Here is a 17035-nt window from a genome sequence, read left to right on the forward strand (position 1 = left end):
ACAAAAGGGGCGGTCTCCCCCTTCCTCGTCATTGCGTGAGGGTGGGTTACTCTCATTGGCTCGGCTATACCCGCCGCTAACAAAAGTCCATCAGACGGTCGATTCCTCTCCCTCTCCAGAAAAAAAAATCAACTGAAAAGAGAGAGGAGAGGAGCAAAAATCGGGCGGAAGAGAAGGGAAGTCCTGAGCCATCCTTTCTTTGCGTAATAACTGCGATTTCTTGAATATTAGAGAAAATTTTACAGTTTGTGATTGATTGATTGATAGGGGGGAAGATGGAACAGCCCATAGTTCTTCTTTCTTTCTCTATCTATATTGATAGCAGGGGGTTTTTTTATCGTGGAATCTGTCTGGTTCTTGGGAGATCGCTATCTATGGCTGGATTAGTTCAACTGGGGGAGCAAAGTGGAAGATGGTCTTGTACATACCTAGCAATTAGGATCTTTTCAGAATCACGTGCAATATTGGAGAAAAAAGGAGGCGTCACCAAAAATCCACAGGAATAAAAAGTATCAAAGATACCTTAAAAGGCCACATGCATTCGTGCCAATTCTCTCAAAATCACAACAACAAATCGCCAACGAATGCATTCTCAATCGATCCCAGGGTATATAAACCAACACACACATAATAGAACGCGCGCAAATCGTCGTTTCACCCCTCCCCAAACAACCCCGCCAAACCCTCCAATTCCTCACCACCACCTCCCACACCCACTCCACCAGTCCCCGTCGTCGTCTGTTCAACCTCCATCCACTTCTTCTGCGTCTCCCCTTTCCGCTTAACCTTGCCAACCTCCACTCTTCCCAACTCGGCGACACCTCTCCCCCTGACGCCCTCCAATAATTCCAGCACAACGCCCCGGGCACCCCTCTCACTTCTCGTACTCCTCAACTTCTCCATCGCAGCCTCGATTCGCCTCGCTCCGACACCAGGTAGTCCTTCCAGCACACTCTTCGGAGTTCCCGTGAGAGCAGCGTAGAGTTGCAAGATACTCGCAATGACGCTCGCCAAATCCTTTTGCAATTCCGCAAAATATGGTTCATGCAAGCTTTCGATACAAGCTTTCAAAACTTCGGTGCTGATGAACTCCCTCACCGAAGTGATTGTTTCCGGGGAAATGGTGCTGTTACTAGAGGAGTTTGCAAAAATCGGGATGATGGTTTTGAAGACTTTGCAGATGAGGCTGCAACATCTCGTGTCCCTTGTCCGTAAAGCGTGGGTGCAAAACAGGATCAGAGGTTCCAGTAATGTGGGATCTTGGAGTAGGAGATCGCTGAGAGTGGGAGAGTTGGTTGGAGCTGCTGTTGCTGTGGAGATGGGGTGGCCGCGATAACCGTTTGATACTGCGGGAGGAGCTTGGCRGTCGAATTCCAACAAGAATGGGACGAAGGAGACCATGCTGAATGTCAATTGTCGGAGAACACTTTCCGTTCGCATTTCATCTCCAAGACCAGTTTCATCTTCCTCTGTTCGATCGGCCGCGGCACCGATGGCTTCCCATTCTGAAGAAATCTTTTTGTCCATGGTCTGAAAGAGTCCTCTCAGCACCGGCGGCAGGAAACCTCTTCGTAAATGTGGAGGACATCTCTGCACCAATCCTGTTGTCAGATTGATGATGGGATGCAAATGGTTCGCACTCAGACACCCGGCGTCCTGGAATAGCACTTCCGCCAACATCTCCGGGAAGCCCTCTCCGATTCCGTAAAACTCCTCATCAAACTTCGTCATTAGGTAGAGGATGTGATATCCTTGTTCGCGGACATTCCGCATCGTTCCTCGAACTGTACTCGCGAAGCCCTCGAATGATGATTTCGAGCCGGAAACGCGGGCGTAGAACTCGTCTTTGCTTTCATTGGAAATACCACTCTGCCAGAAGCGGTCCTGGAGGGTGCGTTTCACAACCGCCTGAAGTTCCGGAGGGAGGTAAGACCAGTGGGTGAGATTGTGAAAAGCTTGCGCATGACGAAGCATTTGAAGAAGATTGGGCAGTATTTTTGGTATAAGCGGCGTCCACAGATAGCGGGCGTTCTCATACTGTTCAGTGTTTGGTTTGAGCTTTTCCGTCGTCGCGCTGWGCATAGATTTGGTCATTCGTAGGGGAAGGTGGTTGGCTTTGGAGGTGATTGAGGTTTGTCGGGCAACACCAGAATCGTTCAGTTGAGTAGTGGACCAGTCTTGGATTGTGTCGAAGCCGTGGGACTTGTAAAATGAAGGCAAGTCGTCCATCCCGATCGCATCGCAGAATGATTGCAACGATTCCACGGAGACGGTGAGGGTGGGGTCTGTCCAGGCGTCGAAGAGCGGTTTCATCATACTGTTGAGTTTGTTCATGCGCATGTCCTTGTCAATCTCTGTGGTTGCGCGATGGAGGATCATAAACAAGAACGCTTTGTAGCCCCAGACGAGCCTTTGGTCATCGGCATGTTTCTGAACAAGGACTTCAATCCGAGGCTCGAGTTCGTGGTAGACATCGAGTAAAGCGTTTGAAAAGGTAAGAGCCATCTTTTGCAACTCCACGACGCGCAACGCCTCGAACCCTTTCACAGCATCAGAGAAGGCGGTGTGTGCGGGGTGGTCATACAACCTCATGGTGAGGAGATGCTGGACCATACTCAAGACAAAGTTTGGCGGTGGCGACCTGAGATATCTCAAAACCATAACCAGCGTGCAGAGCACTTGCTCCGCGACTGCGGGATCATCAGTGTGTATGTTGACCAGCCCGCCGCTCCATTGTTGTAGAGATTCCGATGCCTCTTGTGAGTCTTTCTGTACCTTCATGTATAGAGGTTGTTCGGGGGTGATATCTGATACGTCCCCCACCCAGGCAGAATAACCTCTCAGCGCGCTAGTAACGACATTGAACTGGGCATCAAACTTGAGTATAGGCAGAGCGTTTCGGGAGTAATTCGAGCTGTCAAAGCCTCGAGCCGAGGTGTATGGGCCATATTCCAGCATCGACTGCATTTCCTGCAAGACCAACGACAGCGCATCGATTGGTCGAGAACGAGCAATGGAGGTGATGATGGTGTTGCAATAGCGACGATAGTTTCCCAGAAAAGCGTGGCGTTCGGGAATGGTATCAAAGTCTTCGGATAGGAATTGAGAGATTTCGTCCTCGGAGTCTTCGGGGAGTGCTTCATAGCGGAGCAGACGTTCGCTACACGTCTGGAGGAGAGTGGGAAGGGCAGCAAGAACCAGATCGACAATGGCATCCTCCTGAGCATTGACCATCTTTGTCCAGCTGTGCAGTACCGGGATAGAGACTGTCAGACTTTTGTGTTGGAGGACCAAGATGAGCAAGTCGAAGACGGCAGGCAGATCCACCGAGTCATCGATCAGATCTGTTTGCAAGGCAATGGCATCGGCCAAAACGGAGAGCAGCTCGGACAACTTCTTCAGCAAGGTGTACTTTTCGTCGTCCTCGCCGGGTCCCGTCATGGCGTTCTCAAAGGCTCTCCGGATCAAGGCCATGCGATCTCGATGCAGCACCGACTTGAGAAGATGGGTCCAAGTGTCTTTGAAGTGCACATTGTATGGCCGACTCAGCAGCGCATACAGAACTTCAATCGCGGCAGTCTGTAGAGGGATATTGTCGGTGTGGAGTGGGACGAAGAGAACCTCGACACAGTTGATCTCCTCGGCCGCCCGGAGGTTGATCCAGCTCATCGTGGGACGAATGGCGTTCAACGCACTCATCGCACACGCTTCGTAGAGAGCCACATCCCGTCCATTCCTCGCCTCTTGCACACACAATCCGAAGAACTCGCACATCCTCGCCAACCATCCCTCCTCCCCACACCGCACCTCCTGTCTCGCCCCTCGAGTCTGCGCATGTCGAGCATACAATTCCGCGGGAATCATAATCTCATTCAAGGCGTGTCCCAGCACATCCAGTCTCAAGCCAGCCACGGCGTCCTCGTGGTTGATGATGTCCTCGCTCAAGGCCTCCAATATGCCCAACACCAGCAGCTTATTCGACGCACCTTTGCCATCCCTCTCCCACAGATTCCCCAACAATTGATCCATGTCCATCCACTCGTCGTCTCCCCAACATCTCTTGGCCACTTCCACCCACAACTGAGCGATTTTGTTGCGCAGCAGGCGAGCATCCTGCTCTCGTAGACTTCCCGCCAAACATTTGACCCATGTGCGCAGCTGATCCGTCTGATCGGTGGTGTATTCATTCCACCGATATCTCACGGCGAATTCCAGCAACTGCAGACCGTAATACCGTACGGCATCATCCTGTTGAAAGTCATCGGCGAGGGTGAAGCCATGTTGTGGCGCGTCGGGCTGGGATTTGACGGCCTCGAGGTGTTGGAGGGCTTGTTGGCGAACATCGTTGGGAATGCGAGGATTCAACGTCGCCTGCAATGCCGCGCTGATGTTGGAAATCAGGTTCGCATGGTCGTCCATAGTGGGTGCGGGTGCGGGTGGGATGGAATCGAACAAAGGGCGGGGTCTCTCTTCACACTTTCATTTCCTCCGTCGTGATGATGGATGGAAGGGGGGATGTTGTAAAGAAGTGGGTGTTGTCGGTGTCGGTGTCGGTGTCGGTGATCAAAGGCCAAGAACAATGTTTGCAGATTCAGGTGGTCCGAGTGATTGGATCTGATCATTGGTGTTCATGTTCTTGTCCACCTGCCCGGCAGACTTCTGCAAGGTACACCAAAGGATCGACATTAAACACCCGCAGACGCGTGGGGCGCGTCCCGAATCGGAACGGCACACGCCCGCCGAATGAAATTTACTCTTCATTCACCGGGATCATGTTAAGTTACCTTGAAGCTTCTTTCTGACATCACTTGCTGACATGTCACATGTCACATGCCAGTCGCATTGGATGCATGCATGCACTGCACGACTCTTAACTACTCCTCGGACATCATCTGCTGATCCAAGCAAAGCCATGGTCCGCTCATTCCCGCATCATGTACTGTACTGTACTGTACTGTACTGCAAGCTTCTGCGAAAGCTAAGAGACCGTGGACCGAGCCGGATCTTGCCTGCCATCTAGGTAGACGCAAACATTGCGTAGGACTTGTCACAATGACCTCGAGCGGGTATCGGTCCCCGTAGTCGGCCTCGGCTACTTCCGCCAAACCTTCCCAGAGATCCAGCAAGTCATGCACCCGGCCATGGTTCTCGTACCATGAGATGGACTCAATCACAACATGAACCTCAGACTCAAACAACTGCATGTGTCACAACTTGAGCAGCTGTGTCGAAAGTTTCTCTGTCCTCTGAGGACCGGAATTCTCGCTCAAGAGCCTCTTCGTAGAACCCACCCAGTGTATGCCGTAGCAGAGCAGTTGTCCAGGCAGATCTGCTGGCAGTACATCGACGGCGTCGTGGCTATACTGTCCGCAGAATCACAAGAGGGTAATCATTTCAAAATCAGCGACTCCGCCTGAACCTTGTCGGCTTCTTCCCACCTTCGATGGACGGTCAGTAGAGCTTTGCGGTCCGCTTGGGCTGTCTGCATGACTTTGAAGAGCTTCTTACATCTATCATAATCTTTAACGCAATGTTCAGCAACTCGTTCTTATGCTTCATTTGCATTTCGACTGATTTCACACGCCAGTGTTGCCCGGATGAGTCAAGCTGGACAAAAGGTATCACGAAAGACATTGAAAGTGTTCGTTCCTACAGCAAAGACTTATTACTGCACACCTTCATTTTCATTTTCTTCTGGCATGGTGTTGAAGCCGCATCTTTCATGTTGTTCCGCACTCTCTTCAGAGTTTCAATCTTCTAACCGAGCTTCTGTTCATAGGTAGCACCCTTTTCATGGTCTTGACAACTCTTCCCGCCATGGCTGTCACCACGCGCTTCAACTTGGATATCAATGGTACGGAAATTAGACCTGTGCAGCATGAGTTCCGGATTCCCCACTACAAAGGTTCCAAATGGATCATTCGGCTCCCTACATTCCCAATAGAGTATGCGGATCTCTACAATGCCGATCAAGGCGCCTCAAGCAATGTTCCCAGCGGCACTATAACCGGAGAGAAATGTCAAAGGCAATTGCGTGAGCGCGGTCAGAAGTTCTCGCAGCTCGCTCCAATCTTGCCTACCGCTGAAGTGGTGTCATGCTCACCGACGAAGCAGACGTACTCCTAGCAGCTCGAGACTGATCCGAGCTCACTCTATCGTATTAGTGCCGCTCTGTACGCTTGAGTACTACAGCGACATCCTCTTTCTAACGGAAGTCACTGAACACTTCCCACGCCCGATAGCTATCTGACAGTAACTGTACAGGACAAATCGGGTCGGTTTAATTAACGAAGAATTCAAAAGGAAGAATTTCAAGTATCCCCTATTCTACAAATCTTTGTCTAAGAAATGGAAATCTGGAACCTGAACCTCGAACGACTACTCAACGAGAAAAGACCTGATCTATCCGTCCAAACCACCAAAATTATCAAGTAGGTCGACGAATCCTGTGTCAAGTCAAGCCGAAGAAGCAAGACAACAAGACAAGGGACGACCAACACATCCATAACGCTGTCACGACCGCAGCAGGTCTCGTCGCTTTCAACCCCGCAGGACCACAAGACCTAGCTCACGGTTGCGACTCTGCTATCCGTAGAGAAGGCCAGTAAAGAATTCGATCAATACCTCTAGGATACGACTAGTTACAACGATGACGGACGGGCAGCCGCCGAGTTCACGCGAGCCGATTCTCGTCTCGAGGGGCTTTGACGCACTCGATCATCTCCTTAAAGCAGCGTAATTCTTGGCAGGCCCAGAGTCTAATCGAAGCACGCCTGTAGAATCGCGGGTGCATGGCGAACAGACAGCAGAGAGGTTCGGTGCCGGCCATTTAACGACGAAGAAGTACTAGKGATCATCAAGACGATGATAACGAGGACGACGATAATGATGAGGGGCAAGAGGAGCGACTGGAGTTTGATCTTCTGGTGAGTGAAGAATGAATCACTAGATTTCCATTGATCGCCACATTTTCACTTGACTTGTCCTTATTGCCATCAAACCCATCGACATGTAAAAAAAAGATACCTAACCGAGTACTACGTAGAATCTCAAAGTTTCAAATTGACGCTGATGGGTGGTGGATGAAGAAATGGATGGAGAAATGGATTGATGAATAGATGAGAATGAATGAGAATGAATGAGAATGAATGAGTGAATGGATGGCAGGATGGATTTGGATGGATTTACGATTTCACAAGATGTAAGCCACGACCGACTGCCTAAGAACCGGTTTCCACTCCCCCAACCAGCCAAGTTTCAGCCAGCTACCAAAAAGTTACCCTCCCCTCGAAAGAAAAAAAAAAAACGGCGAAACATTTGATTGATTTGAAAGATTCAAGCAGCTGTAAACTGAAACAAACAGACCCGTTATCCAATTCCATAAATTTGTTGGCGAGGAGAGAAAACAGGGAATTCAAAGGCAGGCTTGGCAAAGACGTTGAGTGAATCCTTGGATTCGAATGGCTCGTGCATGACGGGGAGGCTGGGGGCTGGGCTGTGCCCGTTTTTTTAAAACGTATCCCCCCTCTTTGACCAGGGATTCCCCTTGGATTTCTTTTTGGGGGGAGGACTACTCACGATTGTTCATATATAAGACGTGGGACGAGAGCTTTGGCTGTTAGGTTTTTTTTCTGAAACACGGAAAGCCCTGCAAAGACAAGACAACCTGGACAGACAAGACAAGACCCTTATGAATCTGTGACTCAACGAGGATTACGACACGCAAGCTTGAACATCAGAAACATAAACACACATTCCAACATTTCTTGTACAATCAGGATATCAATCCTGCATTGCTTTTTCTTCTCTTCTTTCGGGATTCTTCAAACAGACAGACAAGACAGACAGACACGAATCGATCATGTTCTCCCTACCAATCCCCCAGATCCTCATCAGTTTACACCACGAAGGCAACACCACCACCACCAACACCGCCACCAACAACAACAACAAAACCTCTCGATCTTCTCTCTCGAGTAATTTCGGCAGACGACTCGCTTCTACACTCCAGTTAGTCTAAAAAAACCCAGGGTCTCCGCCCGTTTCATGGAGAGAACAGCTACTAACAACCATCCTCACAATCAGAAACATGAGCAACAACATCTCCACAGCAGCAGACGAACTCTCAGAAGAACTCTCCGCGTTATTAGAAGCCACCTCCCTCCCCAAAGCCTCCACGCGAGAGGAATTATATTCCTTCTTCGACGATGGCTTTGATGATGATGCCGAGGAAATTATCCCAGGAAGTGCTGCCGCTTCTACTTCCAACACGCCGAAAAGTCCGGCTGTCGCGATGTTTGAGACTAGTAGGCGGGGGGAAATTCCGTTGGGGTATTTTCCTCTTGATGCTATTGCTACTTCTACATCATCATCATCATCATCATCATCGCCTAAAATTGGAGATTTCATGACGAGGAGTGAGGGGAGATTTGATTGTAATTGGAGAAGGCAGAGTTTAGATTGGGCGAAAGGTTCCGAGGGGATGACGATGATGATGATGGGTATGGTTGATGATGAGGGGTATCATTCTTCCTCGGAGAATGCCACGGACGAGGAGGAGGGAGATCTGGGAGATGGTGATGTTGAGGATGAGGAAGATCAGGAGGAAAGAGAGGCTATGTTGCCTGCTAAGAGATTTTCGTGGAGGAATTCGAGTCCTGAGAGGTGCTCGTTGTTGTATTGGGAGGAGTGATGGTATTTTTTTGTCTTTTATGCTGTTTCTTCTCTCTTGCTGGATGAGGGAGAGGATGGGAAAGGAAGGGAATATTTTTAACGCTGGTGTTGGGGAACAGGGGAGGCGGGGTTTTGATTGAGGAGGGGAGGGACGAAAAATTACAAGTGAAGGAGTCGGGATGCATGCACGCTTACGAAGTAGATGAATATAACGACCATATACGCTGAAAGAATCTTTCATCAGGTGCGCGCGAGACTTGAAAATTCTTGTCCAGTCGAGAAGCGTGTAGCATAGGCAACACCGCTATGTGATATTCAGACATGTCGGACGTGCTGAGTGTTGGAAAAGTATCTTTATCCGGCCTAAAATCGTCTCTTGAGTGAATGAAGAGTAATAAATAAAAATCCATCAATTAATTAAACACCCGATTCGACAGATACTTTTCTAGACTTTCGAAGAAAACTCACCTCTTCCTAACAATGACTTGCAAGTCTTATTACTTAGAGAAACCCCACCCCGCGCGCGTGGAGTTATACACGTTTATAAAATCAAAAGCAGGTATACTTCATAGAAAGGAATTCCGAAAAAAAAGAAAAGTAATTGGAAATGGAAATGGAAACGGAAATGATGCTCTCTATCTCATCTCTCTCCCCCTCTATAAAAATTCCCATAAAGGTAAGGGAAAGGTAACCTATACAACCAACAATCTTCTCGATACCAAAACCAGCCATCCAGCTATTCAAGAGTAGGTAGGTATGCAAGGAATCTCCAAGGTAGGGACCTTTCAGAAAACTACACCCTCAATACCCACAACTTCCTCAACAGTTAACCCCCACCCTTCCATCCCCTTAAACCCTTCTTCCATCATCCCCTCTACCATCCCCTTCCCTCCAAGATCTCCACAAATCACAGTCGTTGTCGACGACCAACCACGATGTAAAGCCCACCGAACCAAAATCTGCTCGACACTTTTCCCCTTTCTTTTCGCGAGATTGGCTAGAAAGGGGGAGGAGGTATATGACGCTGCCGCGGAAGAGAAAGAAGCTCGAGTGTGGAWTCCTTGTGAGGTATTGAATGCCACATGTTTCTTCCAATTCGATGGTAGGGAGGGAGGAAAGGAGATTTGGTTAATGGAGGGGGTGATCTAGTCACGTTTCTTTGTTAGTCTTGAGAAGTTGGTTTATAAGATGTCTATCGTGAGCGGAAAGGCGAAGGGAAGGGCAGGTTCTTTTCCTGTTCTGTGGGTTGGTGAAAGAAGGAAACGTGGGAAAAGACTCACAAAACATCTCTCATCCCCCAACATCCTCTCAAGCCGCCTTTTAGAAAAATCCACGACTCCAATACTCCTCACAAGAGAATCTTCCCTCCTCTTCCCCTGCTCCCCCTCGACGAGGAGTAATTTCTGCATTTCCATCCACGCGCTTATGACATCCCATCCATCTCCCTCTTCTTCTTCTTCTTCTTCCTCCTCCTCATCATAACCATGCATAGAACCCCCCTCGATCAAAACTGCATCCAAATACCCCACTCCCGCTGCCCGTACCCACTTCTCCACAATCCCTTGCACATCATCATCATTCCCCAAAGAACTGGAACCATTTTCCAGTCGTAATTTTGCCGAGAGAAAGATTTCTTCGCGGGGGGTGGCGGTTGAGAGGATTGCTGAGCCGATGGTCTTGGATGGATCATCATCATCATCGGAGAAGGAGGAGTTGGAGTTGGAGAAGGAGAAGGAGAAATGGCGGTATCCAATCTCTAGGGCTGTTTTTATTGTATCGTGGAGGTTTTTTGTTGTTTCGGATGGGGAGGAAGGGGAATCGGATTCTTCTTGTTGCTGTCGCTGCGTCGTGCTAACGGAGAAACCGAGGAGGGGAATGGTGAAGTTTGAGTTGAGTTTTGCTGTACGTCTAATAGGGTTGGGAAAATCAACGGTTAGTTTTTTTGGTGTTGGTGGTAAGTTTGTTGGGTTTCTTTTTAGACTTTTGAATTTTTGATAGACCGGTCATGTGGATTCTCGAGAGCTAGGAAGGTTTTTYTTGTTTGATGTTTCTTTCTTGCTGAACTTTGATGCTTTTTACCTAGTTGCAAGAAGAGAGAGAGAGAGAGAGGAGGGGAGGGGCTTAGCGGGGGATGGGAAGGAAGTTTATTTACCTACTTTGTGTTGGATGGAAAGGCCATGCTTTCTTCCTTTCCTTCTTTCGACGACGTTTGTACTCTTTGTGTGATTTGATGTTTGATGTTTGATATTTTGGTGGTGGTAGTGGTGGTAGTGGTGATGTTGATAGTAATGGTAATGATGACGGAGAGAGAGAGAGAGATAAAAAGAATCAAATCAAATCAGATCAAAAGATCAATCTTATCTATTCTCTCTTTCGTCTCTCTCCTCCGACACTAGACAGGGAGCAGGGATGAAGAAAAAGAGGGAAATCCCAGCCGATTGCGTAAGAATCTGTGGTCGGGCTTGCGTCGGTCGGGCAATCTTTGGGAGAAGGAAGGATGAAGAAGGTGGTTTCATGGAGTGAAGAAGTATTATCCGGAAAACTATCAAGGCGCTCGTGATTCGACCTATTTCGTCTCTTCCTAGGTGCAGCGAATAATCATTAAGGGATAGGTAAGAGAATGTCGTGGGGGAATCAAGAGATCAGATTGGTATGCATATTCAAATATGTCATGTGAATTCGGAATCAAGAGATCAGATTAGGATGCATATTAACTGTCAAAGCGCGAGAGGTGATAGGTATGGATATTGAACATCAAAGTATAATTGTTACAGTAGCGACCTTAAAATCCTTTCCACGAGGTACCTAAGTTAGTGGAGAAGCATAGCTAGCGGTATGAAAGACGAGAAACTTCCCTCAGACGGCGAGCTATATTAACATAGGTATCGAGAGAAGTATTCCCCTCGTGTAATTCCCATAGGTAGCATCCCTCTCATTTAAAGAAAACATTATTTGATTTGGAAACACMGCCCAATATCAAAGTCTCGACTCCGATCCATCCAATCCATCCAATTCATCCAATCCATTCAATCCATTCAATCCATTCAATCCATTCAATCCATTCAATCCATTCAATCCATTCAATCCATTCAATCCCGCTCCCCATACTATCCCATCCCATTCCACACCTCTCTCAACCTCGACWCATCCCATCCAGAAAAAAGAAGTATTACAACAAAAGTGTAAAAGGCATATAGGAGCGAACAGACATACGATTGATGAAAGAAGAAGAACGCACTCTCATACCATACAAGACAATACAATGCACGCTGAAATAACACCATCTCCCATAAACGCCATCCATCCATTCCATCATGACTCTCAAAAAGGAAATCCACCTCCAGGAAATCCCCCGCTGAATTTAAATTGCTGTCCCCCCCCACCACCCCYCTGCTGAAAGAAAATCGGCTGTCCCCCCTGTCCAAACCCAAACGGACTCCCATGCTGCGCACTCCCGGCACCTCGACCCTGGGGATCCATCGGGTCATCACCCCGATCATAGCGTTCCTTCAATTCCGCATCTCCCAACACTTCATAGGCCTCATTAATGGCCGCCATCTTCTTCTGCGCCTCCTCTTGTGAGATGCCCTGTTTGGCCGCTTTATCCGGATGATTGATGATGGTGAGTTTGCGCCAGGCGCGTTTGATGTCGCGCTCGTCGGCATCGCGGGGGAGGCCGAGGACTTTGTAGTAGTCCTTTGTTTTGCTGCGCTTCAGGGCGACGTGGGCTTTTTGGAGGAGGTCGTTGATTTTGGGGTTTTGGTTGCCGTGGGCTTCCTTGGCGGTGGAGAGGGTGGAGATGCAGGCTTCGTATTCGTCGGCGTCGAGTTGACGTTGAGCTTTGTTGAGGAGGCCGGGGAGGGAGGTGGGGTTGTAGAGGAGAGCTTCGTCGCAGTATTGAGGGGATTTCTTGAGGTTGTTCATCTCAGTGTAGGAGGAGCAGGCCGCCTCCACGAGGTTGGCGTAGAGACCGGAGGGGGCATGTGGGGTGATGTGTCCTTGGGAGCGAAGAGCGGCACTCTCCTGGGAGATTTCTGCCAGAAGACCTGGTTCGTCGTCGGATTGATGGATGAGAAGTTTGACGGCTGTGGCGTATTGGCGTTTCGACATGGCGGCCGAGTGTTTCTTCAACGTTCTATCAATGGATTTCAACGTCTTGCGCAGTTTGGCGCAGGCTTTGTTGTCGGGATCGTTGTGGAGACACTTGCTAATGGCCGTAATGCCCTTTTCCGGTTCGGCAAGAGAGAAGAAGGTCATGGCGGCAATCTTCAAGGAGGGATCGGTGAGGGAAGGGTTGATTTGGAGGACGTGTTGTAAATCGGCCAGACCTTCGGGGATCTCGCCTTTTTCGAATCGACACCTCGCCCGACGTTGACGCAGTTCCAAGGCGGTGTTGGCGACGAGAATGGCAGTACCGGCCTGCATCACACACGTCTCCCAATCCCCTCGAGACTCTGCATCGGCGGATAAATCGGCGGCAGCTTGGGATTCCTCCAAATTGGCCCATTCTTGCGACTCCTTCTTGTTGGCGGCGAGGTAATCCTTCTTGGCGCCCTCCCAGTCGGCATTCCGTCCCTTGATGCGCGCTCGTTGAGTCAGAGCTCCTTCAAAGCCGGGCTTCAACACCAACACCTGATCGAAATCGCGATTGGCTTGGGCATTCTTGCCGAGGGAGAGATATGTTGCTCCTCGTTTGAAAATGGTCAGGTAGTTGGAGGGATCCTTGGCGATAGCCACATCAAAGTAGGTCAGAGCATCGTGGGCTTTTCCTTGGGACAGGTGGGCGTTGGCCGATTCAATCAGCTGCGAGACGGGAGTGTCCGAGGGGATATCGGCGGGGGCGAGGGCGTTGGCGACACTGAAGCACAACGCTCCGATGGCGAGCGGTCGGAGGATCATCGTGACGAGGTGGAAGAGGGAGGAAGTGGTGGTGGTGGTGGTGGAGAAAGCTGCACAGTGTTATGCTGTCCTGTGTTTGTCTTGTGCTGTGATGAAAGGTGGCCAAAGCCGTGCGAGATGCAAGGGTCGACCCTAGCGAGCCACGAGGTCTTCGGATCGAGCCGAGCGACGAACAAGGATGTGAGGTGATGGAATCCATGGAATCAACACCTTCCTTCCCTCACCAATCAAATATTTATTGGGTCTTACAGGAGGGGATTATAAATGTTCCCTCACACTCACATCAATCTATTATGGGCTCCAAATTTTCATGAGCTGGCTGGCCTTCTACCATGTGACATCAATCAACATTATTCAACACATTCATTGGTGCGCAGGGATCGACGCGGATGTGGWGATGGATGGCGTGGGCAAAGGGTGAAACCATGAACGTTTGGTGACGTGATGAGATCTGGTGCCCTCTCCACCAAGCAAAGCAAGCTTGAAACATGGAAGCGGGTTGGAAAAATGAATGATGGACGAGCATATCGTACACGTTATTGATACCACAGGATAGCTACAGTAGTTAGCATCCACTCCATCCATACCATCAGGAAGACCTTCTCTTCCCGCTTGATCCTGCTCTCGCCTTCTCGTCCGTCTCCCCGCCATCCACAGCGTCAATCCATGGCATAAGGCAACCTCCTCCACCTCCACCTCATTCCCCCCACGATGCCGTCCCACCGCCTGCGCATCTCCGGCGACACCTTCCTCGACTCCTCCAACCGCCAAGTCATCCTCCACGGCATCAACGTCTCCGGCGACTCCAAACTGCCCTCAACCCCCAACGTCCCCTCCCACGAAGCCACCCACTTCTTCTCCGGCGATGAGGTGCAATTCACCGCCCGTCCCTTTGCCCTCTCCGAAGCACACACCCACTTTGCTCGCTTGAGATCTTGGGGCTTCAACACCCTCCGCTACATCTTCACCTGGGAGGCTCTCGAACATGCCGGCCCGCAAAAGTACGACGAGGAATACATCCAACATACCATCTCCACCCTGCGCGTCGCCAAGGAATATGGCTTCTACGTCTTCATGGATCCGCATCAAGATGTCTGGAGTCGCTTCACGGGAGGTAGTGGAGCTCCCATGTGGTCCATCTATGCCTGTGGCCTGGATCCGAAAAACTTCACCGCCAATGAGGCCAGTCTGGTGCAGAATACGTGGTCCAACCCCGCCGAGTACCCCAAAATGGTCTGGGCTACTAATTACTATCGATTGGCCGTGCAGACCATCTTCACACTCTTCTTCGCCGGGAGGGACTTCGCCCCGAAATGTGTCATTGATGGCGTCAACATTCAAGATTACCTCCAAAAGCACTTCGTCGATGCGTGTGCACATCTCGCCAGGAGGATCCACGAAGCGGGGGATCTCGAGGGAGAATGTGTGATTGGATGGGAGAGTGTGAATGAGCCGAACAAAGGCTACTTTGCACATCCCGATCTGAGTAAGATCCCCAAGGAGCAGAACTTGCGAAAGACCACCACCCCTACCGCATGGCAGTCCATGCTCACAGGAATGGGGAGGGCCGTCGAGGTCGAGACGTGGGATTTTGGCTCCTTTGGTCCCTACAAGAGTGGCATGCAACTCATCGATCCCAAGGGTGTTTCCGCCTGGTTGGACCCCACCACCTGGGATGATTCCACCTATGGCTGGAAACGCGACCCGGCCTGGAAACTCGGCCAATGTATCTGGGCCCAACACGGAGTCTGGGATCCCTCCAACGACACCCTCCTCCAACCACAATACTTCCTCACCCACCCCCAAACGAAACGCCCCCTCTCCCACAAGATTTGGACCGACGAAAACTTCATCCACTACTTCAAACGCTACTCCCAATCCATCCGCTCCATCTGGCCCCAATCCTTCCTCCTCMTCCAACCCCAACCGTTTGAAATCCCCCCCTTCATCAAAGGCACTCCAGAAGGAGATGATCCCAACCTCATCTTCGCCTCTCACTTCTACGACGGCATCACCCTCATCACCAAGAAATGGAACAAAATCTGGAACATCGACGTCCTCGGCGTCTTACGCGGCCGCTACTCCTCCCCTGCATTTGCCATCAAATTAGGCGAATCCTCCATCCGCAACTGCTTCAAAGATCAATTGACGCGATTGGTGGGCGAAGGAACGGAGAATATGGGCGTGCATCCCAGTTTATACACCGAAATCGGTATTCCTTATGACATGGATGACTCCCAAGCCTACTCGACTGGAAATTACAGCAGTCAGACCAGCGCCGTGGATGCGAATTTCTACGCCGTCGAGGGGAGTGGTGCGCAAGGATGTACATGGTGGGTGTACACGGCGGATAATAGTCACGAGTGGGGCGATCAATGGAATGGAGAGGACCTGTCTATTTTCTCCAAGGATGATTTGGAGGTAAAGATGGAAGAGGATGGTGATGGTGGGGTTGTGACGCCGGGAAGTCTAGGCAAAACATTGAGTGTGGATGGCATGAGCACTTCCTCTTCTTCTGGGGATAAAGGGGGAAGGAAAATGGGCTATCGAGCCGCGGAAGCTTATATCCGTCCCGTCCCCCGCGCTGTACATGGCAGGATTGTCAAGTATGGATTTGATTTGAAGAAATGTGTGTTTGAATTGGAAGTCGATGCTAAAGAGGCTACTACGGACGTGGACTTTCCCACGGAAATCTTTTTACCTAGTGTACATTTTCCTGCTCCTACTTCTGGAGGTGCYGGGGATGATAATCATGGAGCAGGAGTTGAAGGGAAAGTGGAGGTAGAAATCAGTGGAGGGAAATTTGAGATTAGAAATGAAGGGGATGGAAGAAGGATTTTGAGGTGGTGGCATGGTGTTGGGGAGCAGAGGATTCGAGTTAAAGGGGTTGTGAGGAAGTTGGGAGGTAACAATGGAGAGGGGGTTAATGGAGAGGATGGAAAGGATGGAGAGGATGAGGGGTATTTGGAGGCTTATTGGAGGTTGGGGAAGGGGTGTGGGGTTATGTGATTTGATTTGATTCATGGATTGATAGTTGGGGGAGGGAGGAGGGAGGAGGGAGGGAGGAGGGAGGAGGGAGGGAGGAGAAGGAGAGAGAGGAGAGAGGAGATAGGGGAGAGGGGAGAGCGGGGGGCATCTTGTTTGTTCCCTTCTTAAGAACAGCACGGAATATCATAATGGTGTGCACATATTAAAAATCCCCCCCCCCACGATTCTAGCTCCTACCGCTTCAGTGTTCTTTTCTCTTTTTTCTCCCCCTCCCGACCGATGAATATTATACCTAGGTTCCTACCCTCTTTATCTTTGGATATTTCGACCTACCTAGCTAGTCGTCTAGTTATCGAGTAGATTACTAAAAGTAGTTTTGTTGGATTTCATAGGGATTGTAAATTGTATAGATAATAAATCATCCTGTGCTTAGATAAATAAATAATACACTTAGGCGGCCGGCCATTCTACTGGG

At 49.9% G+C, this 17035-nt stretch overlaps 6 protein-coding genes; 3 read left to right on the plus strand and 3 right to left on the minus strand.

The window, feature by feature from the left end:
* Nucleotides 1-654: 654 nt before the first annotated feature.
* On the minus strand, nucleotides 655-4419 carry RCC_09098 (related to nuclear transport receptor CRM1/MSN5 (importin beta superfamily); the record flags this gene model as incomplete). Its single annotated transcript, XM_023774340.1, has 1 exon — nucleotides 655-4419. The coding sequence occupies one exon, from the start codon at nucleotides 4417-4419 to the stop codon at nucleotides 655-657; it is 3765 nt and encodes a 1254-aa protein (XP_023630108.1).
* A 1398-nt stretch (nucleotides 4420-5817) lies between these two features.
* On the plus strand, nucleotides 5818-6126 carry RCC_09099 (uncharacterized protein; the record flags this gene model as incomplete). Its single annotated transcript, XM_023774341.1, has 1 exon — nucleotides 5818-6126. The coding sequence occupies one exon, from the start codon at nucleotides 5818-5820 to the stop codon at nucleotides 6124-6126; it is 309 nt and encodes a 102-aa protein (XP_023630109.1).
* A 1735-nt stretch (nucleotides 6127-7861) lies between these two features.
* Nucleotides 7862-8692, plus strand: RCC_09100 (uncharacterized protein; the record flags this gene model as incomplete). XM_023774342.1 has 2 exons in its annotated part: nucleotides 7862-8010; nucleotides 8086-8692. 2 exons carry the CDS (start codon nucleotides 7862-7864, stop codon nucleotides 8690-8692), a joined length of 756 nt encoding a protein of 251 aa, XP_023630110.1.
* Nucleotides 8693-9458: 766 nt separating this feature from the next.
* On the minus strand, nucleotides 9459-10852 carry RCC_09101 (uncharacterized protein; the record flags this gene model as incomplete). XM_023774343.1 has 3 exons in its annotated part: nucleotides 9459-9818; nucleotides 9954-10581; nucleotides 10830-10852. The coding sequence occupies 3 exons, from the start codon at nucleotides 10850-10852 to the stop codon at nucleotides 9459-9461; spliced, it is 1011 nt and encodes a 336-aa protein (XP_023630111.1).
* A 1142-nt stretch (nucleotides 10853-11994) lies between these two features.
* On the minus strand, nucleotides 11995-13572 carry RCC_09102 (related to dsRNA-activated protein kinase inhibitor P58, contains TPR and DnaJ domains; the record flags this gene model as incomplete). Its single annotated transcript, XM_023774344.1, has 1 exon — nucleotides 11995-13572. The coding sequence occupies one exon, from the start codon at nucleotides 13570-13572 to the stop codon at nucleotides 11995-11997; it is 1578 nt and encodes a 525-aa protein (XP_023630112.1).
* Nucleotides 13573-14283: 711 nt separating this feature from the next.
* RCC_09103 (related to glycosyl hydrolase) lies at nucleotides 14284-16581 on the plus strand (the record flags this gene model as incomplete). The annotated part of the gene is made up of 1 exon (XM_023774345.1): nucleotides 14284-16581. The coding sequence occupies one exon, from the start codon at nucleotides 14284-14286 to the stop codon at nucleotides 16579-16581; it is 2298 nt and encodes a 765-aa protein (XP_023630113.1).
* Nucleotides 16582-17035: the final 454 nt, after the last annotated feature.

This window comes from Ramularia collo-cygni, assembly GCF_900074925.1.
Source record: "Ramularia collo-cygni strain URUG2 genome assembly, contig: RCC_scaffold16, whole genome shotgun sequence".
Classification (NCBI taxonomy): domain Eukaryota; kingdom Fungi; phylum Ascomycota; class Dothideomycetes; order Mycosphaerellales; family Mycosphaerellaceae; genus Ramularia; species Ramularia collo-cygni.